Source organism: Macrobrachium rosenbergii, chromosome 4 (assembly GCF_040412425.1).
Source record: "Macrobrachium rosenbergii isolate ZJJX-2024 chromosome 4, ASM4041242v1, whole genome shotgun sequence".
In the NCBI taxonomy this organism is placed as follows: domain Eukaryota; kingdom Metazoa; phylum Arthropoda; class Malacostraca; order Decapoda; family Palaemonidae; genus Macrobrachium; species Macrobrachium rosenbergii.
This window is the reverse complement of record NC_089744.1, coordinates 60,257,958-60,284,858: the sequence shown is the minus strand read 5'-3', so window position 1 is coordinate 60,284,858 and position 26,901 is coordinate 60,257,958. Positions and strand designations below refer to the sequence as shown.

General features: G+C 43.0%; 1 protein-coding gene across 1 annotated transcript in view; it reads right to left on the bottom strand.

The window, feature by feature from the left end:
- Positions 1-908: 908 nt before the first annotated feature.
- Positions 909-26,901, bottom strand: part of LOC136835062 (uncharacterized) — a 104,594-nt gene continuing 78,601 nt past the window's right edge. Inside the window, exon 3 of the mRNA XM_067098182.1 lies at positions 909-4,598. Coding sequence (XP_066954283.1) covers positions 2,590-4,598 — 2,009 coding nt within the window. The 3' untranslated portion in view covers positions 909-2,589. The remainder of the gene's footprint in view (positions 4,599-26,901) is intronic.

Sequence of the window (26,901 nt, the reverse complement as noted above, 5' to 3'; positions counted from 1 at the left end):
ACTATATTTACATTATTCACACTGAATTTGTTAGGCTACCGTCTCATGTAGGCTACCGCCTAGGCTATTGTGGACATCGTTATCTGAAAGGATTATCTAAATTAATAATAAATTGTGGAACATTTCTTTAGTTACACTTTTAAGTTGAATGATCAAAATTTCAAATTTTGGGGGCTTTTGCAAATAATACAAATCATGAGAGAGCACCAACCATGTGCTCTGAAAACAAAGTCCGGTTTCCGGATTCCGTACACAAAACACGTTTGTTTCACAGTTTAAACTAACAATTTTTGGTCTAGTACTTAGAAATACCCAATTTTCAACTGGAGCTTAAAAGTAAGCACTTAACTTTTGAGTTTGGATGTTTATACTGTATACTTCTTATTGGTGAACGCAGTAAGGAGCACTGAAGTGTGGTGTGCGTAGTTTGCACTAGCAGAGGGTAATGGAGCTGGTCTCTTGCCTGCCCTGGTCGTAAACAAGATGGCAGGCGTGCATGATGTAGGAAAAACTGGGTTCAGCTTTGCTGAAGATAAGGGAAAATGCCCACTTATCTTTGAGTCCATTATGCTCTATCATGTGTCATAGTGTTTTCATTACGACACAATACCTGGCTACAAGACCAGGCTACAAAAATATTTCTTTGATACTAGTCTAGTCACCATGGAGTGCTAGCACACCATGGGGGTTAACTCCTTGAGGACGAAACAGCGACTACGCTATCAAAAAGTAGTGTATGTTGAAGTGCATCACTTTTAAATTAGCATTTTCATCAATAAATCACCTCCTGGTCATCCATTCTGAAAAGCTATACCTCAAAAACCTTTTCCATAATAAAAAGCATTTGATACTTTGTTTTACTTGGAACAATGGATGTGATGGATAATAAACTGGTCAGTAAAATTTGTTTCCCAATATATTTAAAGTTCTGCAGTAAAGGAATGCCTTTGTGTATGAGCAAAATTTACCCACAAGCATGCACAGCCACAACATCCACACACACACACTCACATTCATACACAACTGGATTTATTAAAGCAACAAGTAACTTAATCCTAGACAAATGACCGTTTTTAAGGAAATTTAGGTAAATTTTAAATTTTTGAGAATACAGTATAATTCTAAATATTAATTATCACATGAAATTAACCAGGTGCAAAAGATATGATTCTCGACAATTTCTTTGTTCTTTCATTCTTCATCACCAATTTACATCTTTCTCATACCAGTAAATCACTTTCCACTTTTTTGCATAAAAAGTTGATGAGATATTTTACATGTAATGAGTTATAGTAACTGTACTATCGGATACACACAATCTTATGTAACCAGAATGCATGCTATCATCATCCTCTCAGTCATCCCTTGCTCCAAAACACAATCAGTCTAGCCACATATTCTCTCGCTGCCATCTTCTCTTTCCATTATTATTTATTTCTGTGTGTTAATTTCCTCACTTTTTTACTAACAATGGGTGCTGCTAGAAAGCTGATAAATGACTACTGGCTGTTATTGCTGTTTATAATTTAGTAAAAATATTACCAGTGTTCTGCAAGTTCAAATTGACACAATCAAGTAAAAGATTTATCTAACACTAATAGAAGACAAATGCTGTATTATGGCTCAACTAATTGAATTGTTTTATTCATAGAAAGAGTGAGTACAGTAGTTGACTGACCAAATACACTAAGGTTATTTACAAACCTGAAATGTTCCATTAACAAGTTATCAATAGCTCTTCATAATATTTTACACAAGTTAATACTAACCTCTCCAATTTACATGATTTAATAATCATTCTCTAATGATAAGAAATAAGTGGACAACATGTTATTCTCATGCAGAGAGTAGTGTCTGTCATACCTACACTTTGCTGTAGCCATGGCAAAGAAAAAGTTACCCATCTACATGGGCAATTCATTGGTATCCTTAACGCACAGTTCATTAGCAAGATTTCTAGGCAGGGAAGGGTTACAACACCAACCATACATCACTGGCTATGGCAATTTAAAGAATCTGCACTCTCATAATCTTCTGAGATTGGAATATCCAAGACTAACTGGAGCAGATAAGCCTTAGGTCTTGGGTGTGGTACACTGAGCAAGGAAACTGACTGACATTAGTGACTATCCATATATTTAACTCTGCAATGCACTTCAACATATGCCTCTTTTACACCGCTTCACTTCAAGTGAAGAACCTAACAACTTCAAAGGTTGTTTCATAATTCATGGTGAGCTCGAGTGGTTGAGGCACTGCCACATGAGTTAGAGAAACCTGCCTGAAAAAGACTTTTGACTGAGACCATGCTTGACATAAAGTATGAACAGTCAGATTTATGCAAGTGCATCATTCCTATACGTTTGAAAATACAGTATTTTTCTCCGCTGCTTTTCTTCAGGTTCCAAACAACAAATCATCTATGGTTACTATTTTGCCTAATATGCATTGCATGGTAAAACAGTCTACAACAAGTCAAAATAGACTTAGCTGCTGCTAATAAGATAAATTCTATCAGTACAGCTGTAGCTACAAAATAGAGATTAACATTCTGTGGTGAAATCCGTTTTAAAATTGGCAGGAATTAATTCAACTTCCTTTTGACTGTGTGTCCAGGTCTAAAGAGAAAAATGGTAACTTATCTGCAGATGATTCTTTCACATAAAATGTTGTTTCCTTTACACACACTTCATGAATTTTATATGTACTAGGAATAACTTGTAAATGCTGTCGTGAAAGTAAGTTTTTATACTGTTGCACGAGCTGTTCACTGTGACTAAAAACCTTCACATCAGGTAAATCTTTTATAAAAGGAAGAATATCCACAGTGTTACGGAAAGATTTGTTTGGGTGCTTAGCAATAGTGTCGCACATAAGCTGCTTAACTGATGCTCCAACAGCATCTGCTATACCTTTACCATGGCCACCTTCCAAGTATATCCACTTCATTTCTACATTATTTTGCTTTGCAAATCTCCTCATTAGGTAAAAATTACCTTTATTTCTATACTGAGCAGTTGCAGAATCTGAAACAACAGTAATAACTTTCATTCCCTCTTTAGCTAAACTTACTAGAATATCATTTATACTTGCCCACACAGCAGGTGCTGTATGGTCTCTACAGTCTGAAAGAGAAGCAAATCCGTAAGATTTTTCTTGTGTACGAACAAATCCAGCATGCAATGATTTAAATCCATTGCCACAATAGTAAGAAGTGTGCAACAACCTTGCAACAAATGTTGCTGGGCTTTCATACCAGTCGATATGCACCATGGCATGAATAGGAGACATTTCAGTCTCTTCTCTTGCCTCCTTCACTGCTTCATATTGATTATAACACCTAATCATATGTTCTTTTAACAAATCTAATTGCTTCAAAATATCTGTGCATGCACTTCCAATTGTTGTAGTCACTATTCTTTCACTGGCTTCCATTTTCCCTAGCAGAGTTCTAGCCCAAGACCTATAGGTGAATGGTGCAAGGGAATCCTTTAACTTGCTAAGCTCAAGAGAAACATGTTCAAATAGATCTTGCTTGGATAAAACTTCTTCTAAGGATAAATCTTTTCTCATCAGTACCTTGCTTACAATTTCCATAAATTTCAACTCTGTGTTTTCACATCTTGGACACATCAAGTTTTTCCAGTATGTTGGGCTTGGCTTAATTACATTTTTTGGAATGTACTTGCAAAACTGCAAGAAACTGCACTCTGAGCCAACCTCAGCAAGAAACTGTTTATACAAGACAATTAAAAAATGTCTTCGAAATCTGGCTACTTTATCACTATCTTCTGATTTAACATTAAGATCAATCACTGAAACATCCTCCCTTAATATAAATTCTTCAATACACTTTTTCACTCCTTCATCACACTCATCTATGATATTATTTTTCCTCTTTATTTCATATGTATACAGATGGACTCCACAATCACTTTGGATATTTTGTACTCTGTTAACTGTAAAACTCATATCTTCACTCGACATGCATTGTTCTGGGGGATTTTCACTTTTTCTTGACAGCTCTTCACTTTGCTGGTCAAGCTTTAAATGAACTGCATCAAAATGTTTAGAAAAATTACACTCGGAATTTTCATTATTTCTTTTGCCAGTTCTCTGATTTAATAAATCTATACTATCAGCCTGCAGTGTTATACAATTAGTAATGTCATGATTTACGGTTTCCTTTTCTGACTTAGCAATTCTAGTCATCCAGGAATTACTTGTCATAATACTGGATATTTCCTCACCTGTATGTTTACATTTACTTGCCTGTATACAATCATGTTTCCTCAGTTTCATTTGCAAGTACCTAATATTATTGTTCTGCTTTTTCACTATATTTTCTAACTTGTAGATGTAATCAAGTAAATTTTGTCTGGATACCCTTCTAATTTCTTTTCGTCTGAAGCTTGACTGAAAAAGAAAACTTACTTTTCTTTTCATACCATGGTTAAAATGAGGTTTTGGAAACTTTCTAAACTTCTTCAGTTTTCTCTCTTTCCCCTGTGCTGAGAATGTGGATTGTGCTGATTCTTCATTAATACTCTCAACATCTGCCACACCAAGGACATCTGATGAGTGTTTCACATGATGTTCTGTAAAGACAATACAAAATCTCAAAAGTTGTATACATGATCAGCTGTATCATACAAGATTATAATGCTGCACTGGATACCTATTCTTCCTTTTTTATCAGAAAAAATGGATGTGATACATCAAAGCTGTAATGCTAAGTGCTTAACACAATCTAAGAAAGGTAAAGTAACGAGAATTTAAACACCCTGGAATATCTTCCTCATTAAAAGCCAATTCTTTCACTATAACTATACATTACTTCAAAAACTGTTTTGGAAATTTCAGACACCTGGCAGTTTTGTGAATCTTACAATGACTGTGAAAAGTGTTAACTTTATCTGCCAATGAAATAACAGCCCTGCACAGTGCAATGTAGTGTCAGCATACCATATAGTTGCCAAAGTTGAATGTCCTCCATTAAAGGAAACCCTTTACTCTCTACAACAAGAATGTTATTACTGCCTAAGCTAGCTGAAGCAGATGCAAAAATCGATGTAGGGCTGGGATTGACATTTTAAAAAAATAAAATATGCAGTTCATATTTCTGGAGCAAAAACAAGATATTCAAATCAATAATGGCCTTACAAAGTACAACCCTCTTGTTTTATCAATGTGAAGACACCATGTCACCATTTTGTCTGACTGTAGATCAAAAACATTGATGAACATCATTAAACTTTGATATCCTCTGTTGTCTCCATGGGGTCTTATCTCTTGCATATTTACCAAAAAGTGGTAGACTATTTGATGTTTGTGATAAAACATGACTGTCAATCACTGTAAACATGATGATTTAATTTTCTCTGGGGACTCATTACTACAGTACCTGGTAATAATAATAATGAAGTGAAAGGCAACAATGCCAACAAAATTTTAATGATGATGGAATTAACTGAATAAATCTTCAACTGATCCTGACATCACTAATAACACATGGAAGAAGCATTCATGAAACATTTCATAACACTTGAGATAAAAATTTTCAATGTTTTCAGTACTCTAAATCTCTTTAGCTTTCTTATTACTTATTACAGTTAAAGAATTAATATTTCTTTAGATAAAAGCTTAGCAAATTCCCTGTACAACTGCAACTAGTTACATCACACAAAAATGACATTTTTATGATAAAATAAAGTTTTATATGAACTTACCAAATAATTACATAGCTATGAGCTTCCTACCTACAACAGCCTGAAAATTCAAAATTCACGGCAGCACTACCATTTGTTTTGGTGTAGGTACATGCTCCGCCCACTTTCAGGGAGTGTGAGGAACAACTAGGCAGAGAGCTTCAATTTGTTTGTGCCGCTATGTCCAAAATGAGGGGAGGAAGGAGGGGTCTGATTATGTAATTACTTGATAAGTATATATAAAAATTTATCATAAAAATGACATTTTTATAATAAAATGATGTTTATATATACTTACCCGGTAATTACATAGTTATTAGTTTCTTTTAACCGGCAGCTCAAAATTTTGAAAGCAGGTCCATTAGTTTGTTATGGTTATGGCGACATGCCCAGCCCACTTTCGGGTGTAAGAGAAGGTACAACATAGCAAAGAGCTTCAATTTGTTTATGCCCTTATGTCCAACTGAGGGGAGGCGGGCGGGCTTCGATTGTGTAATTACTGGGTGAGTATATATAAGACTTTATTTTATTATAAAAATGTCATTTTTATATAGGTAACTTACCCTGTAATTACATAGCTGATTCCCACATTGAATGGAGGTGGGAATGTTGCACATACCTACCCCAAAACATTATTAATAGTAATGAGTTTGAGAATAGAAATTTGCTAACACTGAATCAATGTTGGTGAACCTTACTCGATAAGAGAGCTGCTACAGGTAGATACTGCCTCTGGTTGGCGCTCATCTTATCCAGTAGAGGCGAGGCGGTAAAGCCTTGAGGGCCTACTACTACAGTGGGTGCTTTGTAGCGATGGACTAAATTCCGAGGGCTAGCAAAGTACAACAAGATACCCCTGCCCACGGCGCAGTACCACACAAAATAACCAGAGTAAATAGTCACCCACCATAACCACTTAAAAGCACCAATACCCAACCATAACCAAAAGACTGGAGGGTACTCCAAGTACACAGTACTCCCAGGCTCTCCAAAACTCAGCACCCTAAGCAAGGCAAAGAGCTTAAAGAAAGGACATCGTTTTCTACGTTTCCTTCCCCAACACCACTCCAGCTGCGTAAAACGGACCCAAGGTACTGCACTGATCGTAAGTCATCTCAATATCCCTTAAATAATGCGAGGCAAACACTGACTTGCACTTCCAAGACGTCACTTGTACAATTGATGTAAGAGATAGATTGTGATTAAATGCCAAAGACGTAGCGACTGCTCTTATCTTGTGGGGTTTTACCTTTCAAGTTGAGAGTGAGTCTTCATTCACCATGGAATGTGCTTCGGAAATCAGATCCCTTAGAAAAAAATGCCAGGGCATTCTTAGACAGGGGTATAGAGGGATATTTCACAGAACACCAAAGGTTCTTGAAGTACCACGAATGTCCTTCGTTCTGTGAAGATAAAACTTAAGGGTCCTTACTAGACAGAGTTCTTTCTTCTTCAGACGGACCCACTATCTCTGGTACGTTCCTGATCATAAAAGAACAAGGCCATGGATTCAATGGCAATTCGCTCTTAGCCAGAAAGTCTAGGGAAAGGGAGCAAACTGCACTCCCCTGAGAAAATCCTATGTTTCTGTCTAAAGCATGGATTTCACTGGACCTCCTAGCAGTGGCCAAGGCGACCAGAAAAAGAGTTTTCCTGGTTAGATCCCTTACAGAGATAGATTGCATGGGCTCACAACGTGAACTGGAAAGCCACTTAAGGACCACGTCTAAGTTCCAGGACAGCAAAGGTTTTCCTTTAGGCTTTGCGGTGTCAAAGGACTTAATAAGGTTGGACAAATCCTGGTTCGATGATAAGTCCACTCCTTTATGGCGGAAAACTGAGCTAAGCATAGCTCTGTACGCTTTGATGGTAGAGGTGGAAAGTCCTTTAGCGAAGCGTAGGAGCAGAAGAAAGTCCGCTATCTCTGCTGCAGAGGTCTCAGAAGAGGACACGTTATTTTGTCTGCACAAGGACCTGAAGATGGACCATTTTGCCTGGTAGACATTATCTGAAGACTGTCTTGTACACTTCGCAATTAAGTCTGCAGTTGTACACTTAGCAATTGTGTCTGCAGTCACTCTTCGGAGCAGACGCCTAACAGTTTGAACCCTGTTAGGGCCAGAGAAGACAGGTTTTGGTGGAACCTACAGAATTGAGGTTGCCTGGAAGTTGTTGATTCTGTGGCAGCAGTGTCGGGAAGTTCCAGAAGATTCGAAACCATTCTTTTGTTGGTCAGAAGGGGGCTATCAAGATCATGGATAGGTTTTGATGAGACCGGAATTTGTTGATGACTTGCCTCACTACTCTGAATGGGGGAAAGGCATACAGATCTTTGTTGGACCAATCCTGCAACAATGCATCAGTCGCCCATGCTAAGGGATTTGGACCTGGTGAGCAGAAGAGAGGAAGTCGGTGATGGTCCCTTGCCGCTTCGTACAGGGAGAAAGAGTGGGTTCCTCCTTGTTTTTTGATGTATGCCAGTGCCATCGTGTTGTCTGAATGTGCTGCTACTGTCCTTCCCCGTATTTCTGAAGCAAAGCACTGTAGGCCCAGAAATATCGCTTGTAGTTTCTTCACGTTAATGTGCCAGTTTTGCTGTTCCTGGGACCAGATTCCTTACACTTCTTTTAATCCCAAAAGAGCTCCCCAACCTAGGTTTGGCACGTCTGAAAAGAACTCTAGGCTTGTGTTCAGAGGATGAAGAGATTTCCCTTCTGATAGCCTCTTCCTGGAATTCCACCAAGGAAGATCTTCCTTGATTTTCATCGTTATCGGGAACACGAACGAGTCCAGAAACTTTTTCCTGTTCCAGCTGACCTCCCTTGGGCTACTGGTATGCCTCCTCCCAGGTAGTGGTGAGTATGGCAGGGACCGGCGCCTAGGAGAATCAGCGGGACGAGCAGCCACCTCTTCCATTGACACTGATGCCCGTAACTGGGCCACTGTACTCGCTACCAGATTTGAACATTGCTCAAACTTATTCTCAAGGATGGCGCCAGACGCATGAGAGGTGGTGCTGTGAGCTCTATAGGAAGAGGAGCTCTGGCATTACAGGGCACTTGGGCACTACTGAAGATTCGGGCGCTATTAGGCGCTTGGGCACTTAACGGGAGCTTTGGAAGTGGACAAAAAGAACGCTCATACACTGATGCTCCGCTTGGCACCAAAACTGGCGATCCACCGCCAGAAGTTCAGGAGACATCCGGGAGACAAAAGCACAAGGCTGTCCCATTAGAAATAGGGTGTGGGCTATACTCCTGCTCCCCAAGAAGCTCACAGGAGAGCGGAGAAGAGCGAAGACCATCAGAAAAAATGCCTCTTCAACAGCCGCTATTTATTGGAAAAAACACCATCTGCGTTTTTCTACACTGGACCATCACTAGAAAAAAGGACATCTTAATGGACGTCTTTCCCATGGCTGTCTGTCGACACCTGCAGACAGCAGGTTTGACTGCGGGGCAGCTATCCGGGGCAAAACTATATCAGACTCCCATGGACTGACAGTATGCCTCCTCCCAGGTGGAGGGGAGTCTGGCAGGGACTGGTTTAGGAGAGCTGATAGGGCCGGATAGCCACCACCTCCAGGCTGTCTGTCAATACCTGGGACTGGCAACAGGCTCGACTGAGGGGGCAAATACCCATGTGTAACCCCCTGACCTCCCTTGGACTTCCAGTATGTCTCCTCCCCAGTTAACGGCGGGCTTGGTTAACAGTGATCCGGTTTTATGGGGCTTGTCTAGCGACGAAAATCGGCAATTTTTGGCGCTGAAAATCGCGATTTCTGCTTATCAGCGCCAATAATTGGGTATTGGTGCTGATACATACCTAACAGAGGCACCAATAACCAAAAATCGGTGCTTTTTGGAGCCGATAACCCCCCGAAAATCACAGAAAAAGAGCGGAAAATTGCCAATTTTTGGTTAGCGGCGATTTTTGGTTATCATCACACCCTCAGAAATGGAACCCCGCCAATAACCGGGGAGTGCCTGTATGGGAGTACGACAGGGACCTTTGTCTGGGAGAATCGAGGGACGAGTAGACACCTCCTTCTCTGCACAACACTTCACTATCACAAGGTTAACATCTGTTAACCTAAAACAAGACTGGCAATGGCACGAGACGGAAGCGAGGGAGCCAGGCATGGGAGCAAGTGGATAAAATGGGCAGGAAGGTTAGCAGTAGGAGAGAGAAAGCTCAGATGGCGCCAGGATCCCAGTAACTGGCGCCGAGTGCCCGAGAGTGGACGCTGAGGCACCAAAGAGTGAGCCCCGAACGCCCGAAGCAGGCACCTAGTGCCCGATAGCGGGCGCTAAGCACCCAATAGTGGGCGCCAAGTCACCCAAAGCTGATGTCGAACGTTCTGCAGTTGGCGGCCGTTGACCCAGTAGAAAAAGATACGTCTTGTCCAAGGGGAAGAATAGGAGGGCCGATCTCTGAGACGGAGTGGTGCCTTTTGAAGTAAAGGAGCACCAAAGGTCCCTATTCTTAAGAATACCCATGGCATACAGACTGGCTAACTCCTGTGTACTATCGCGAATGTCTGTCAATACAGGAAAGTACTCCCAAGAGATCCAACAAGATCTCTTGAGGTAACAAAGAACACTCTCTAAGTTTGTACGCCAGAGCACCTACCTCCCAGTCAAGGAAGGTCATCACTTCGAACGCCTTAAAAATATTTTTAAGAAGGTGCGCAAGTTCCAAGGCCGAGAACATAATTTTGGCTGAGGAGAAAGCTGATCTCCCAGTCAAGTCGGTAAGGCCAGAGAAGTCTCCTTGAGAGGAGGCAGAGACTCCCAGGGAAGGTGCTTCTCCTGTCGCATAAAACCTGTAGCTCGACCTGGACAATTTGGAAGGAGGGAAACAAAAACTGCTTGCCTTGTTCCCTCTTCTCAGAAAACCAATCTTTTACTTCCTCCAGTGACTTCCTTGCTGAAGAGGAAAGAACTAACTTCGATAATTTCTAAGGACCAACTGAGGGGGCTTTCATAGAGAAAGTCGAAGCAGGAACGGAGGGAATAGCTGGCGAGAAGAAGCTTGGATAGGTTGCTAGCAGGAACTTCAACAGTGCAGAGTACGCCGATGAAGGCGCATCTTGATCAGGAACAACCTTTTCCTCAGAAGAGACAGGAGAAAGCGATAAGTCCGCTGTTGTCTGAGCTGTAGGGGGAGCCCTCTGAAGCAAACTAAGAATATTATCCAGTTTCCTCTGAATCGGGTCAACTGCAGGAGGAACAATGTCCGAAACGACACTACTAAGAAGCGGTGGAGGAGCGGGTGCCAATGGGCGCTCAGGAGAGCCAGTGACAAAACCTGTTGGTGAACGGGCGCCAGTGAGCGCTCAATCGCAGACGGGAGCTTGGGCGCTTTGATGCTAGTTGCTGGCCGCTCAGGCACTGATTATAGAGACGAAGGTGCTGGGTGCGCAACTCCTGATGCAGTAGCTCCTTTATACAACGAAGAACATCTCCGTGCCACTAGGCTCGGCGCCAATTTACAATCATCGTCAGAAGAAGCAGAAGAGAATTGTTCGGGGCTCTCCCAGTGACTATAAGATGGGCGCACTGAATCCTTGCCTTTCTTGCAAGGAACAGGGGAAGAAACTTCAAACTCCACTGCAAGCCGCTTCAGCAGGCATGACTTGTCCGCATAGTGCTGCGCACGTCTGGGACTCAAATCCTCGGAGCTGGAGGATATACAATGAGTGCTCACTTGAAGGCCTTTCCAACAGCCTTTGGTCTGGGATTCATCAACAGACTGAACCGAGGGGGCGATTGCTTGGGAGCAGATCCCACCGACCTCCCTTAGGTTGCCAGTTTGACTCCTCCCAGGTGCTGGGGACTGTCACGGAGCTTGGCCTAGGAGAATCGGCGGGCCAAACAGCCACCTCCACTACCACTGCACTTGCACTGGGCGCCACGGGGCACCTATTAACTCGAAGCCAGTGTTAATTTTCGACTCCAGACTGACAATGGTGTTGGGGTCAGAAACGTGAGAGCCAGGTAAAAGAGAGGGTTGCACAGGTGGAGGAGATGGAATGGGATCGGAAGAAATTACAGGAGCAATTGCATCCGACTTAGCGGATGAATCCTGACTAGCTAAAGCTTTACTAAATTCCCTAGCCACAGCTTTCCTCTTCCTATCTCTAGCTAGTTGCTTGATATGTGCATCTAAAGTCTTCCACTTCTTAATATCCCAGTCATTACACTCCCCACAACGTATTTTTACTGCACATGTTTGTCACCTACATGGAATACAAACAGTGTGCGAGTCGTAAGATACCTAATGCTAGGACTACTAGTGTCAGACATCCTAGAAAAGTCTAATACAAGTCCAAAAAATGGGCAAAGAGTTGTTAATCAATGATCAAAATTCACCTAACACTATGTTAATTATGCCAAGAGGCTACAAAATTAAATACTTCACCAATTGAAGATAAGTCAAACTACCAGCAAAGTATAAATTCCAAAATTCGAGCTGCTGCCAACCACAGTCCTTCAACCACAGCTGGCAGAAACAAATTGAAGCTTTTTGCTATGTTGTACCTTCTCTTACACCCGAAAGTGGGCGGGACATGTCGCCATAACCATAACAAACTAGCAGACCCGCAATTTCAAGATTTTGAGCTGCCAGTTAAAAGAAACTAATAGCTATGTAGTTACTGGGTAAGTTACATAAAAATGTCATTTTTATATAAGTAACTTAACAAGTAATTACATAGCTGATTCCACATTGAAAGGAGATGGGATCCTTGGATGTAATCTATATCAACACATTAAATAAGGTAATGACTTTGATATAGAACAGTAAGGTAATGACTTTGATATAGAACAGTTGTCAGCATTGAGACAATGCTTGCTGTTCCTTACCTGGTAAGGGAGCACTGCAGATAGATACTGCCTCTGGTTGGTGCTTCTCCTGACCTGTAGCAAGCGTGGCTGTATAGCCCAGAGTCGCCCCTACATGAGTGGGAACTTTGTAGCGAGGGAAGTACACCCATGGCTTGCAAAGCTACAAAGAGATGCCCTTGCCCTGGGTGCAGACCAGAATGGGACCATAATGCTGTTACCTACACCATAAAAGGGATTTTGACAAAGGAAAAATCTATTTCTGGGTGAAGGCCTGTGTCGCTCAGTGAAATGTCCCTATACAGCACACATTTCTAGGTATAAGTATTGCTAGATATACCAGAGAAAAAAAGCTAATAGGATGCCAGAGTTACTACCTCTGGATCGATACATCCTTATAGGATGTCGGTATGTCATCTAGGAGCGAGTGGAAGCCACTACCACAGACACTTAACCCAATAGACTCCTCCTCACCAAAACCCCTCTGCCTAAGAGGTGCCGATACAACGGTTCCACCACACGCTACTACTAATTCTACCCACAATGCACCATCCCGAAATAGCACCCAAGCTTTTTGGCTAGATCAGGTGGGAAAAAAAGAGGGATGGGTTCACTGAGCGACACAGGCCTTCACCCAGAAATAGATTTTTCCTTTGTCAAAATCCCTTTTCTGGGCTTGTCCTGTGTCGCTGAGTGAAATAGTAGCAGAGAATTGACCAAAAGAAGCTTGTAAATTTAAAAGGATTAATGTATTAAGGATAAAATAAAATTTTTATTTTGAATATGCTTTTACTAATCCAGAAAAGCAAATATAAAAATAAATTAGTACAAAAGGACAATAACTAACTTAATTAATGCAAATTAATGTGGTTACAATCTTAAGATTAATACACAAACTAGTAACCATCACCTATAAAACAATATTTAGTGAAAACTTAACAACTAAGGTGATAAAGCAAAGCCAGGAATGGATTGAGAAGCAACCCAAACCCAGACAACAAGATAGGAAGGACGGGAATACAAGCGAGGCAGGTAGGTGAGAAGTACCAACTGGTAGGGCAAGCAAAATACAAAACAATTACAATTACAAATTACCCACAATAAAATATTATAAAACAATATTAGGCTGACTCTGGGGAAACAATGTTCCCTGCAGCGACAGCAGAAAACTTCAAAGCCTCCAAGGATTTGAGATAATGACGTTTAAAGACTCTACGGGATTTCCAGCCTGTATATTTTTTAATTTCCTCAAAATTCATGTGTTGGAAATAATTAACTGAGGTGGCTACAGCCCAGATATCATGGACCTGGGGGACTGAATCCGGATTAGCTTGTTTAATAAAATAAAGTATTTGTTGCCTAATGCCATTCAAGGAAATGGTTCCACCATTTTCTCTAACAAAAAGTGGACCTGAAGACCTCTGAGAGGTTCTCTCTAGGTAGGCTTTTAATGTGACCACCGGACATAAGGAGGGATCTTCTAAAAGGGGTATTATCTTCCAGGGAGACCACCTAATTAGAGGATCTCCATTCTTAGCTAAAAACATTTGATCTGGAGAGAGTAGAACCTCTCCTGATGGGAGGAAATCCACATGATTCGGCTCTCTAGAAAGGGCTGACAGTTCAGAGATTCTAGCTCCTGAAGCCAGGCTAATTAAAAACAAAGTTTTTCTAAGAAGAGTCGAATAAGGGCAAGACTCATTATTTGTGTCTGAGGCTAACTTTAATACATCGTTTAAAAACCAAGAAACCGTTTTAGGACGGGTTGTTGGTCTAAGACGGGCACAAGCTTTAGGAATAGATGAAAAGTATGAGTCCGTCAGATCAATGTTAAATCCCCAAAGGAATACTTTCTTTAAGGCAGATTTAGTTGTAGTAATTGTACTAGCTGCCAGACCTTTGTCAAAAAGGGTCTTAAAAAATGAGATCGTAAGATTAGTAGTCATAGTATGAACGTCTGAACCCTTCAGAAAAATAGCAAGTTTTTTAACTGCTGAATCATACTGGCGAAGAGTAGATTCTCTCTTATCTGATTCCAAAAATAATGTGTTTTGAGGATCAATATTAGCATTTTTTTCTGGGCCGAAAACTTCATGAAATCCATAAAGTTAGGGCATTCAGCATTCTTGAGGAAGCTGACACAATCTGAGTTTGCACTACTTGGGTTAATATTGGATGAGGAATTTGCAAGGCCTTGAGTTTCAGCTCTAACAGAAGCAGAAACCAATTGCACTTCGGCCAGTTGGGAGCAACTAAAGCTATCTGACCTTTGAATGACCTGAGTTTGTGTAAAACTTTCCACAGAAGATTTACTGGAGGAAAGAGATAGATCTTTTCCCATTTGTTCCAATCTATTGACATTGCGTCTGTAGCATAAGCCCGAGGGTCCAGGTTCGGAGCTATGTAACATGTGAGTTTGTGATTTGATTCCGTGGCAAAAAGGTCCACCTGAAGCCCGGGGATCTGTTGGAGAATCCAATTGAAGGATTTCTTGTCCAAGGACCATTCCGATTCTAGAGGAGACGTCCTGACAGAGAATCTGCAATCACGTTCCTTACTCCTGACAGATGTGTTGCTGACAGGTGCCAATGATTTTCATTGCTAATGAAAAGATCGCTATCATAACATGATTTATGTGACTTGTCTTGGAACCTCCCTGTTCAGACAATGAACTATCACTGCACTGTCCAGAACTAGCCTGATATGTATGTTCCTGGCCAGACGTAAACGTTTCAGAGTCAAGAAAACTGCCATCGCTTCCAGAATGTTTATGTGGAAGAGACGAAAGTGGCTTGACCAGATTCCTTGAACCTTCTTGTACTGCGAATAGCCCCCAACCAGTCAGAGATGCGTCCGTGTGGATGATCAGGGCTGGAGGGGGGATATTGTAATGGAATCGATTTGGAAAGACTTTTGGCCGTTGTCCAGGGACGAAGTCTTTTCTTTAAGATTGAGGTATGAGGAGACTTTGTCTCTGAATTTGCAATTGGCTCGACTTCGCCACACTCGATTTATGTCCTTCAGTTTTGCTTTGAGGAGAAGGTCTGTTACTGACGCAAACTGGAGGGAACCCAGGATTCTTTCTTGAGTGCGACGAGAAGCTCGTTTGCACTTGAGAAACTGCCTTGTTGCTTTGGCAATCTCTTTGCATTTTGCTGGGGGAACTGAAAGTTTGTGGGTGCTTAAGTCCCACTGAATGCCCAGCCACTGAAATTTGGTTGCCGGGGTTAAACGAGATTTCTTTATGTTTATATGAAAGCCCAGATACTCTAGGAACTGAATCACTAACTTTGTCGACTTCTGACATTCAGAGACGCTGGAGGCCCAAATTAGCCAATCGTCCAGATAAGCCACCACCTTGATACCTTGAGATCTCAGTTCCTGTACCACAACTTCCCCTAGTTTGGTGAAGATCCTGGGCGCTATGTTCAGTCCGAAAGGCATTACCCTGAACAAGTAAGCCTGTCTTCCCAGTCTGAACCCCAGATAAGGGGAGAAGTTTCTTGCTATTGGAACATGATAATAGGCGTCTGTAAGATCTATAGAGGTGGTGACGGCCCCACGGGGAAGTAAGGTCCGCACCTGAGAGATGGTCAACATACGGAACCTGTCGCATTGAATATAAGAATTTAGAGTTGACAGATCTAAAATCACTCTTCTCTTGTCTGAGTCTTTCTTTGGCACGCTGAATAAGCGTCCTTGAAATTTTAAATGTCTGACTTTCTTTATCGCCTTCTTTAAAAGAAGGTCTTCTGTATAGTCTAACAGATCTGATGTTGGAGTCTGATAGAACCTGACAAGTGGAGGGGGTCCCCTTACGCAGCTCCACCCTAGGCCTTTTGAAATGATACTGTGGGCCCATGGACTGAATGTCCAATGGTCCCTGAAGAGGCGTAACCTCCCACCTACCTGGGGATGTTCATTTATTGTAAGACTTGCTGTCTCTAGTTCCTCTTGAACCTCTACCTCGAGATTGGAGTCTGGGGCCAGATCTAGACCTGAAGCTCCCCCTACCTCTATTTCCCTTGAACTGGCGGTAGCCCTGAAAGGTCTGGGACTCGTAAGTAGGGTTGAAGGCAGGAGAAACATAGGTTGTTGAACCAGCAGGATGGTGGGCCGGTTGGTTCAGTACAACGTATTGTGGATGTCCCTTGGAGGTGGAGGGCTGGGCAATCTGACCTACCGGGACTGTCTGAACAATTGTCTGGGTCTGGGGTGCCTTATAAGGATGAAACCTCCTAGACCTCTTCCTGCCTTTAGGTTGGGGCCCCGAAAATTCTGATGACTTCCTCTTAAAGGGGAGTCCCCACCGGATCCGAAGATTTTGGTTGGCCCTTGAGGCCTCACTGATTACTGAGTTGACCATATCTTCAGGGAATAGATTGGTCCCCCAGATAGAGGATTTTATCAGCTTGTTCGGCTCATGACGGATGGTCGCATCAGCCAGAACAAACTTTCGGCAGTTCCTCCTTGCCACAATGAAATCAAACAAATCACTCTGGAATGAGGCCAGTAGTGATTTTGTCAGGACCCTGAACAGAGGTTCATCCTTGTAAACAGCAGACGTCAATTCCACCGAGGTGACGGAATTGATAGATCTGCTGAGACGGCACCTAGCCTCATACTCAGCTTTTATCAGAGACTCCGGAAGCCTGGGTAGTTGTTCACTGAAGAGATTCGAAGCGCACTCCGAATCTAGTTTACCCACTGTAAAGGTTTCCGGAGCTCCGGTCCAGCATTCTAAATCTGCTGGAAAGAGCAGAGAAGTAGGCTCCGTCTCACGAAGCTGCGGCATAGGCTTCTCCTCTGTTCCGGCCTGAAGGGTTAATTCTGCCACTTTAGAGGTGCAAGGAGTCGGGACATCCTCATGTACTGTGAACATCGTAAACCGCCCCTTATGAGGGGTCAATCTAGTGTTCGAACACTCCCAGTCAGATAGGATCCTAACCCATGCCGACTGCGCTTGGTCCCTGGGAAAGATCACTGTTTCTTTGGGAACCTTATCTTCCCTCACCAAGGCATCTTCGGAAAGCCGAGCATACCCCGGGAAGGGAAAAACAAGATCCGCCGGGAAGAACTCGTAATCTTCCACAGGGCGGGTGCCACAACCTTCAATGGTTAATTTACCATTAGCGAAAGGGGCATTAAAGGCAAGACGCCAAGGGTTAGAATCCTCATAAGCTGGTAGCTTAGAGGCGTCTGGAATGGCGTAGGACCGTTGCTGTACCGGACCTGAACTAACCAGTCCGGCCAGCGACTCCTCTTGCATCTTTACCCTGTCCGCCAAGGATTGAACATACTTTCCCGACGACTCAAGACTCGAGGCAAGATCGCGAGACATTGCCTCGAACTGAGAAGAGACCTGTTCGGAAAACATTCTCATCATGGACTCTGCGAAAGCTTTAGGGTCAAAGTCAGGCTTTTTCGACCTGCTCGACTTTGTTCTCGACCCCTTAGAAGAGGGAGAAGCTTTCTGGGCGGAAGTCGAAGGTTTGAGTCAATGAAACCTTGGCGGAACTAGGTACAGATGAGGTTTTCGGGGTTTAGTCAATTTAGGTAATGTCTTCGTCTTCAAAGAGGACTTCACCTTGGGGATCACCGACCCGAACGGGTCCCCAGGGTGGAGCTCTTAGAGAATCCTTGGAAGGATGAAGACGAAGACACAGGAGAAGTGAGAGATAATGGATTAATAAGACTACCTGCCTCACTTACATCCCTACCTTCCTGCTCGGGTCGATGGCCATTGGTTCGACGTCCAGGTTGATGTTGGCCACTTCTTGCCACTTCACGCACAGCTCTTGATCTTCTGGTGAGACCTGGGTTTCAAGCCTAATCCTGTTGATCAGGGTTCAGCTACTTCAGGAGCTACGGCTGCAGAGGCCCTAGCATTTGGGTAAAGAATGTTGCAGATATCCTCTGCCAGCACATAAGGCGCCCCTGACCAACATTGCGTCCAAAGCCGCCAACCCAGATCTTCAATGTCGCTAGAGACGAAGCTTGACGGGACCGAGGGACCTGTTAATTGAATCTCATGTCAATAAAAGGGATTGACAAGGATATTATCTTATATCAAATATAAACACAATTATTTAAACTAACTGTGTTAAATACAATTGAAGGTTAATGTACCGAATCATCAACCACGTCTAAATAAAGTGCGTAGCACACGTTGCAGCCGTCAGGATGCCAGACGAGGTGGTCGTCAACCTCGACTGCACAACCGGCATGCAATCTGCATGCTACATGGCCACAGGGTTGCTGCAGGTAGGCATTACAACCCGGCTCCTGGCAATGTACCACCTATAATAAAAATTTATACATGAGCATCTAAAATAGGCGGCGGAACGGCTAAACTAGTAAAACTTAAAGTAAATATTCTGCCTCACACCGGAGTTGAAAACTGTGGCTACGGCGGAAGTCTCCGATGGAATCCTAAACAGGTGGGCCAGACCTGAGTCGGATCACGCCGGAAAGCAATTCCGGTGACGCTGGAACGTCACGATAAATTAACTAAATGCACAGAAATCAACAACCAGGGAAGGCTATTTGCCGACGCGAAGAGTCGGGATAATTCACCAAACTTCGCTCACAGAAAAATAATAACAGTAACAAAACTCATATCATTCCGGCTCCTCTACAATTCCGCCGATAACAAAGCAACGACGGTCAAGCAAAAGTCCTATCAAGACTAAAGCGAGCTGACGATAGCTGCCGGAACGAGTTCGGATGACGGAGCGGTAGAGAAGCAGGAGCAGAAAATAAATCACAATTACTACTAGTAAAATTTATAACAGCTTCTCTCCAGTTCCGCCGTAAGCAAACGACAACAACGCTCAAGCTAAAGTTTCTGCTAGAAGCTAAAGCGAGCTAACGATAGCCGCCGGAACAGGTCCAGATGGCGGAACGGGGAAGACACGGGAGTGAAAACATGGCGACAACAACAGGTCAGGTGCCTAGGCACCTTCCACGAAGTGTCATCTCAACCGAAAGGGCAAATGAGCTAAGCTCTAAAATGCCCCAACGGGAGAGCCAAGACAAAAAAGACTGATATACAGGGGGTGAGATAAGGCGAAAGGATGAACATTGGTACTATCACCTAGCCTAACCTCCAGAAGGCACCTCCTGGAAATGTAGGCTAGGATTCGCCAAAAATTTGAACGAGAAAGAGTGCTAGCGCCAACACCACTTCCAGGATTGAAGAATCAACTGGTCAGGGAAGAAGGGCCTGCACTCAAACCCGAACGAAGGCCACCCAAGAAAACTGTACCAACTCAGGCCTATAGGCCAAGGAGGAAGGAAGACTGGGGCCAACATAGCCTACCTTCCAAGAATCGGCAAGGCCGAACTGGTCAGGTAGGCAAACAACACCACCCAAACAGACTCAAGAACTAATACACACATAATAAATGACATAATGACATATTAAATAATATGTCTACAAACGGTAAATAAAGGAAAGCTAGGCTAGGCCTAACTTTCAACTTCTAAGGTATAAAATAATAGTCGATCACGTCAGATCGAGCGAAAATTGAAACTATCATAAAAGGAATGTAGTAATTGTAAATTTCTATCGATTGAACGAAAGAAAGCAATCATATAAAAAGACTGTAGTAAGCCGCCACAAACGAACACGAAATGGTGGCCCTCAGTCGATCATGCGAAACAATAAACAGAACAAAATAATCCGTTCACATATCAAAAACATTCAATTTTGAATACTCAACTTAGAAGAAGATGTTCCTTGATCAGATGATGCCATCATGAAAGCGAGATAATCCAAAATATGAAAATAAGAATAAAATATTAGCACCACAAAAAATCACGAGTGGTTCGTAAAGCGTGCTATAAGTGGATGGTGCATTGTGGGTAGAATTAGTAGTAGCGGTGGTGGAACCGTTGTATCGGCACCTCTTAGGCAGAGGGGTTTTGGTGAGGAGGAGTCTATTGGGTTAAGTGTCTGTGGTAGTGGCTTCCACTCGCTCCTAGATGACATACCGACATCCTATAAGGATGTATCGATCCAGAGGTAGTAACTCTGGCATCCTATTGGCTTTTTTCTCTGGTATATCTAGCAATACTTATACCTAGAAATGTGTGCTGTATAGGGACATTTCACTCAGCGACACAGGACAAGCCCAGAAATTAAAACCATCACCCAAACCACTAAAAACTGGTAGGCACTGCAGACACAATGTGCCCCCAAGCTTCCCAAAACTCAACTCCTTAATTCAAGGCAAAGACAGCAGAGGGACAGAAGATCCACTATGCTTCCTCTCCCAACACCATGCCAGCCACAGATAAAGGTCCTAACATGCTGCAATTCTCAAAAACAAGTCTCCACATTCTTGAGATAGTGCGAAGCGAAAATAGATTTGTACTTCCAGAAGGTTGACTGCAAAATACTTGAAAGAGACATGTTATGTCTGAATGCAAGAAAGGCTGCAAAAGCCCTGACCTCATGGGCTTTCACTTTAAAAGTCAGTAATACTTCTTCCAGGATCTGGGAATGGGACTCTGTAATAAAGCTCCTCAGAAAGAAGGAAAGAGCATTCCTGGAGAGAGGAGGGGGAAGGGTTTTTAAATGAACACCAGAGGATGTTTGAAGGACCCCTAATCTTCTCAGTCCTCTGATGGTAGTACCTCAGGGCTCTTACTGGACAAAGAAGCATCTCCTCTTCTTCTGGCCCAAGAATGTCCCTCATTCTTGGCCAGGAATCCAAGAAAGAGGGAGCAAACTGCATTCCCTTGTGAAAATCCAGTTCTCTTGTCGATCGCTTGGATTTCACTAATACGTTTGGCTGTTGCCAATGCAACCAAGACGAGGGTTTTCTTAGTTAGATTCTTCAGAGAGACGGAGCCATTTTAAGACGACGTCTAAATTCCACGAGATCTCATCCGATTTCGTTTGCTTGGCGGAATCAAAAGACTTAATGATGGCAATTAGTTCCTGGTTAGAGGACAAATCTAAGTCTCTATACTTAAATACAAAACTACGCATAAATCTATATCCCTTGATAGTCGAAGTAGAAAGTTTCTTGGAGGTCCTCAGGTATAGCAAGAAGTCGGCTACTTGACTGAGAGGTCTCAGAAGAAGAGACACTATGGCAGCTGCACCATCCTCTGAAAACTGACCACTCTGATTTGTAGAGTTTGTTAGAAGAAGGTCGTCTGCATCTCACAATAGCTTCTGCAGCTCGCTTCAAAAACCCCTTCACTCTGATGAGGTGCTCAACAGTCTGTAACCTGTCAGGGCCAGAGCAGACAATCCTTCGTGGAAAAGTGGGGCTGTTTGAGCAGTGACCACTTTTGTGGCAGGAGCCTTGGGAAGTTTACCAACAGTTGCAACAGGTCTGGGAACCATTCTTTCCTTGGTCAAAAGGGCGTAACTAGAGCCATCGAAACATTCTCATGAGAAGTCAGTTTATTGATTACCTCCCTGATCATGCTGAAGGGAGGGAAGGCATAAACATCGAGACCTGTCCAATTCAGCAACATAGCGTCTGTCTTCCAAACTAAAGGATCTGGAATCGGGGAACAGAAGCAAGGAAGCCTGTGATTTCTTGCAGTCACGAACAGGTCTATGGATGGTGTGCATCACAACCTCCATTGATCATTGCAGACTAAAGGATCCAGCGTCCATTCCATTGGAAGGACTTGTTAGAGGCAACTCAAACCATCAGCTAGAACATTCATCCTCCCTTGGATGAAAAGAGTCAATAATGACACCTGAATCTGCTTTGTCCAGAGCAGAAGTTACCTCGCCACCTTGTAGAGAGAGAACGAGTGGGTCCCCACCTGCTTTCGGATGTACGAAAGAGCTGTTGTGTTGTCGACATGTATCGTTACTGTCTCGCTGCACAGCAGGGTAGAGAACGACTGGAGACCCAGATGAATGGCCTTTAGTTCCTTTACATCGATGTGGGAGCTTCTCAGAACTTTTGACCATGTTCCCGACACTTCCTGATTCCCAAGATGAGCTCCCCAACCTAGGTCTGATGAGTCAGAGTAAAAGTCTAGGTTGGGGCTCAAAAGAAGGAAAGACTTCCCTTCCTGTCTGATCTCCAATGTGACTGGAAATATGAAGGAGTCCGATTGTGTCTTCCTGCTCTGGTTCCCTCTTAGAAAGAATTGGAGCAGCCTCATGTGAAGTCTGCCCAACTTCATGAACTTCTCGACTGAAAGCAACTCCCCAAGAGGCTCATCCATTGAGCTCTGAGCAAGACTGAAGAGAAAGGAACTCTCTGACGGATTGAAGGCAGGAGGCGACTCTTCTGGGGGAGAGAAAAGCCTGAGAGTCAGAGAGGCCACAGTCATTTCCAAATAGAGAATCAGCTGAGTGGGAGTCGTCTGCGATTTCTATGTTTATTAAAATGCCTAACCCCTTCGTTAGGCGAAGAGTTTTTGCTAAGTCCTCCGTGCATTTCTCTCTCAACAGAGATCGATGCTTTGGGGACTATGAAGAGTCTGTTGTAAAACCCTTCCAAATCTTGATCCTTGACTAACTCCACTGCCCCTTTGTGCACAAGGGATTCTATTTCTCAAGAAAGGGCCATATATTTCTCAGAGTCTGCCAAGTAAGCCGGTAATACAATTGGCGACTTGGCTAAAGGACTCTCCCTCAAAGGAATGGCATAACCTTCTTTCAGCACCTTGACCATCCAAGGATCTGCATCCCTCCAACTCCATTCCTTCCAATAGAGGCACAGTCTGGTCCCTACCAGAGTGTTTCCTGACCGTACAAAATAGGTCTCTACACTGCTTCCTTACAGGTTTAAGATGGGACGTATAATACTTCAGAGCCTTAACGGGGCATAAAACCAGCTCTTCTTTCTCAGCAGTTAGTTTCTAGTGAAGGGATAGAATAAACTCTAGGAAGAGCTTTGGTCTTAACATTCTTGGCATGAAAGGAAGCCAGAAAAGATAATTCTGCTCCAGTACGAGAAAACCCTACTAACAATGATATCACTTGCAATTCACTTATTCTTTTGGCTGTGAAGCCAAGGCCACCAGAAAGAGGGTTTTCAAAGAAAGAGCCTTGAGAGAAGCCTCTCTAAGGGGCTCAAAAGGAGGGCCTCTAAGCGTGTTGTAAGACAATATCTAGGTTCCATAAAAGAGGTTTCTGAAGAACCTTTGGCATTTCCAGTTGAAAAGAGCGAACAGCTTCACGTAAGTCAACATCCTTTGAAATATCCAATCCAGTATGCCTTAAAACAAAAACCACCATGGATTTACAGCCTTTGATGGAGGAAACAGACAAACCTTTGGTATATCTTAGGAATCATAGAAACTTGATTACATTATCAATGCGAAGACATGAAATGCCCCTGGACCTGCACCATGCACTATACAGTTCCCACTATTTCTGATATAATACATGAGTGAACTTTCTCCTTGCAGCAAGGATGGAGTCCCTAGACAACTTTGAAAAGCCTCTAGCTCTGAGGAGTTTGTCGACAGCTTCCAAGCGATTAGATGAAGCACGTTGATATTTCTGTGTAGCCTCCCTTCTGTTGAAGTAGTTTTACATAAGTAACTTACCCAGTAATTACTTAGCTAAGAGTTCCTCTTGCCTCGGCAGCTCAAATTAAAAAATTTGCGGGTTAGCATTTCACAGTTTAGTGCAAGGTACTGGTCTCGCACACTAACGAGAGTATCAGGAACTTCTTGGCAAATACTCATCATTACGTTTCTATCGACGCTCGAGTCAACAATGAACGTCTTTGGCAGCTTTGTTCTTGAATTTGCCAGTCGGACACCAGATTTTGGCGATATTTTATTGCCGATTTCGGGTAGCCTTCAAGCTTTCAGCATTCAGGACAGTATTTGACCGTTTTGTATAAGTTGTCACATTTCACAACACTAGCGAATTCGCAATCAATTGTTTAACTACCGGTAGCGTAGTTTAACCAAGATATCACCTTTACCGGTGAATGCAAACATTGTGTTTGTTGACGAACCAGTAATTATGATTTTGTGTTCTTATCTGCAAGTCTCAATGAACAAGTAATTATCATTTTGTTTTCTTATCTGCAAGTCTCAATCTTAATTAGAATGAGAGACATGTATGTATGATGATACTGTGTGTACTTCATCTTGGTTGGTAAAGGTTAATTTCTTTTTCCAAATAGCGTAATAATAATATTGTGTTTGCTACCGTTTTATTTCTGAGTAGCGTAAGAAACTTAAGTTTTGCATTCGCTACCTCGATTTTTTGATTAGCATAAAAAATGTTAATATGGCGTTATCTACCCAACCAATATTTTCGGTAATGAAATGAATAACTGTAATTCTCAAATAATGTTTGCCAGGAATTGAGATATGTATGTATGATGGAACTCTGTGTACTTCATCTTGGTTGGTAAAGGTTAACTTTCCTTTTCTGAGTAGCATAATAAACGTAACCTTGTATTCACTACCGGACAGATATTTTGGGAAATGATATTCATATCTGCAAGTCTCAAAATAATGTGTGATAAGTATTGAGATATGTATGTATGATGGTACTCTGTGTACTTCAACTTTGGTTGGTAAAAGTTAACTTTTCTTTTCTGAGTAGCGTAATAAACGCAAAAATTGTGATTGCCACCGGACCGATATTTTCAGTAATGAAATGCATATCTGCAAGTCTCAATTAGCATTTGAAAAGAATTGAGATATCTGTATAATGGTACTCCGGTTATCGGTGGGGGTTCTGTTCCAACAGCGTGACGATAAGCGAAAATCGCAGATAACTGAAAGTCTGCGATTTTCAGTGTTTAACGGTGCCGAAAAGTTATTGGTGTCTCTTTTCAGTATGTATCGGCACCAATACGCAATTATCAGTGCTGATAAGGGGAAATCGGCGCTGATATGTGCTGAAAATTGGCGATTTTTGTCGCTAGATAAGCACCAAAAAACCGGATTGCCGATAACCGGGGACTGCCTATACACTTTCCTTTGCAGAACTGAAAAGTGTAAGGGCAGGAATGCAGTAGGAGATAATTGTGCTCAATGTTTTGGTTACAATGAGCTTTTGGAAAGAAGACATTCTCTACAGCCAAAAACCGAGCTCTGGTACTTGCTTTGGCAGCACACAGCATACTAAATAAGGATGACAAGAATCATATAGAGTTCCACATTTTTTAGCTCATTCTACGAGCGCCCAGTATTGCTCGGCAGCTCGAGCTACTGGCTCGACTGGCACCAACTGCTTGACTGGCGTCCGCGATTGGGCGCTCAGCACTTGCTATCGGGCACTCGGTGCTCATTCTCTGGTGCCTCAGCACCTGCTCTCGGATGCTTGGGGCCAGTTACTGAGATCCTGGCACCATCTCTCTCCTACTGCCAACCTTCCTGCCTTTTTTATCCACTTGCTCCTGTGCCTGGCTCCCTCGCTTCCTTCCCGTGCTATTGTCAGTCTTGTTTAGGTTAACAGATGTTAACCTTGTGATAGTGAAGTGTTGTGCAGTGGAGGAGGTGTCTACTCATCCCTTGATTCTCCTAGACAAAGGTCCCTGGCATACTCCCCCAAACCTGGGAGGAGACATACTGGAAGTCCAAGAGAGGCCGGGGGTTTACACATGGGTATTCGCCCCCTCAGTTGAGACTGTTGCTGGTCCCAGGTATTGACAGACAGCCACTGGAAAGGCATCTTACTAGATGAGTAGTGGAGGTAGTGGCTATCCGGCCCTAGCTCTCCTAAACCCAGTCCCTGTCAGACTCCCCTAAACCTGGGAAGAGGCATACCGTCAGTCCATGGGAGTCTGAAGGGGTTTTGGCCCCCTGGATAACTGCCCCTAAGTCTAGTAGCCTGCTGTCTGCAGGTGTCAACGGACAGCCATGGGAGAGGCGTCCATAGAGGTGTGCTTTTTTCTAGTGATAGTCCAGTGTAGAAGAATGCTGATGCTGTTTTTTCTAATGAATACTGGCTATTGAAGAGGCATTTTTTCTGATGATATTCTCTTCTCTGCTCTCCAGTAAGCATCTCAAGGAGCAGGAGTATAGCCCACACCTTTTTATTTCTTCTGGGACAGCCTTGAACTTTTGTATCCTGAATTTCTGGCTGTGGAACGCCAGTATTGGTGCCAAGCGGAACATCAGTGTATGAGTGTTCTTTTTGTCCGCTTCCATAGCTCCCATTAAGCGCCAGAGCGCCCTATAGTACTGGAGCTCCTCTTCATACAGAGCTCACAGCACCAGCTCTCATGCATCTGGCACCAGACTACCAGTGGCTAACACCAGTCTCTCTTTAGCTCGGCACCTGTCTCTTCTGGGAACATACTGTTGTTCTTTTTTAAGAGCAATTTCCAATTGAAAGCTTGGCTCCGGTCTTCAAGTGGCCGACGCTAGTCTCTGATCATTAGGTGTCC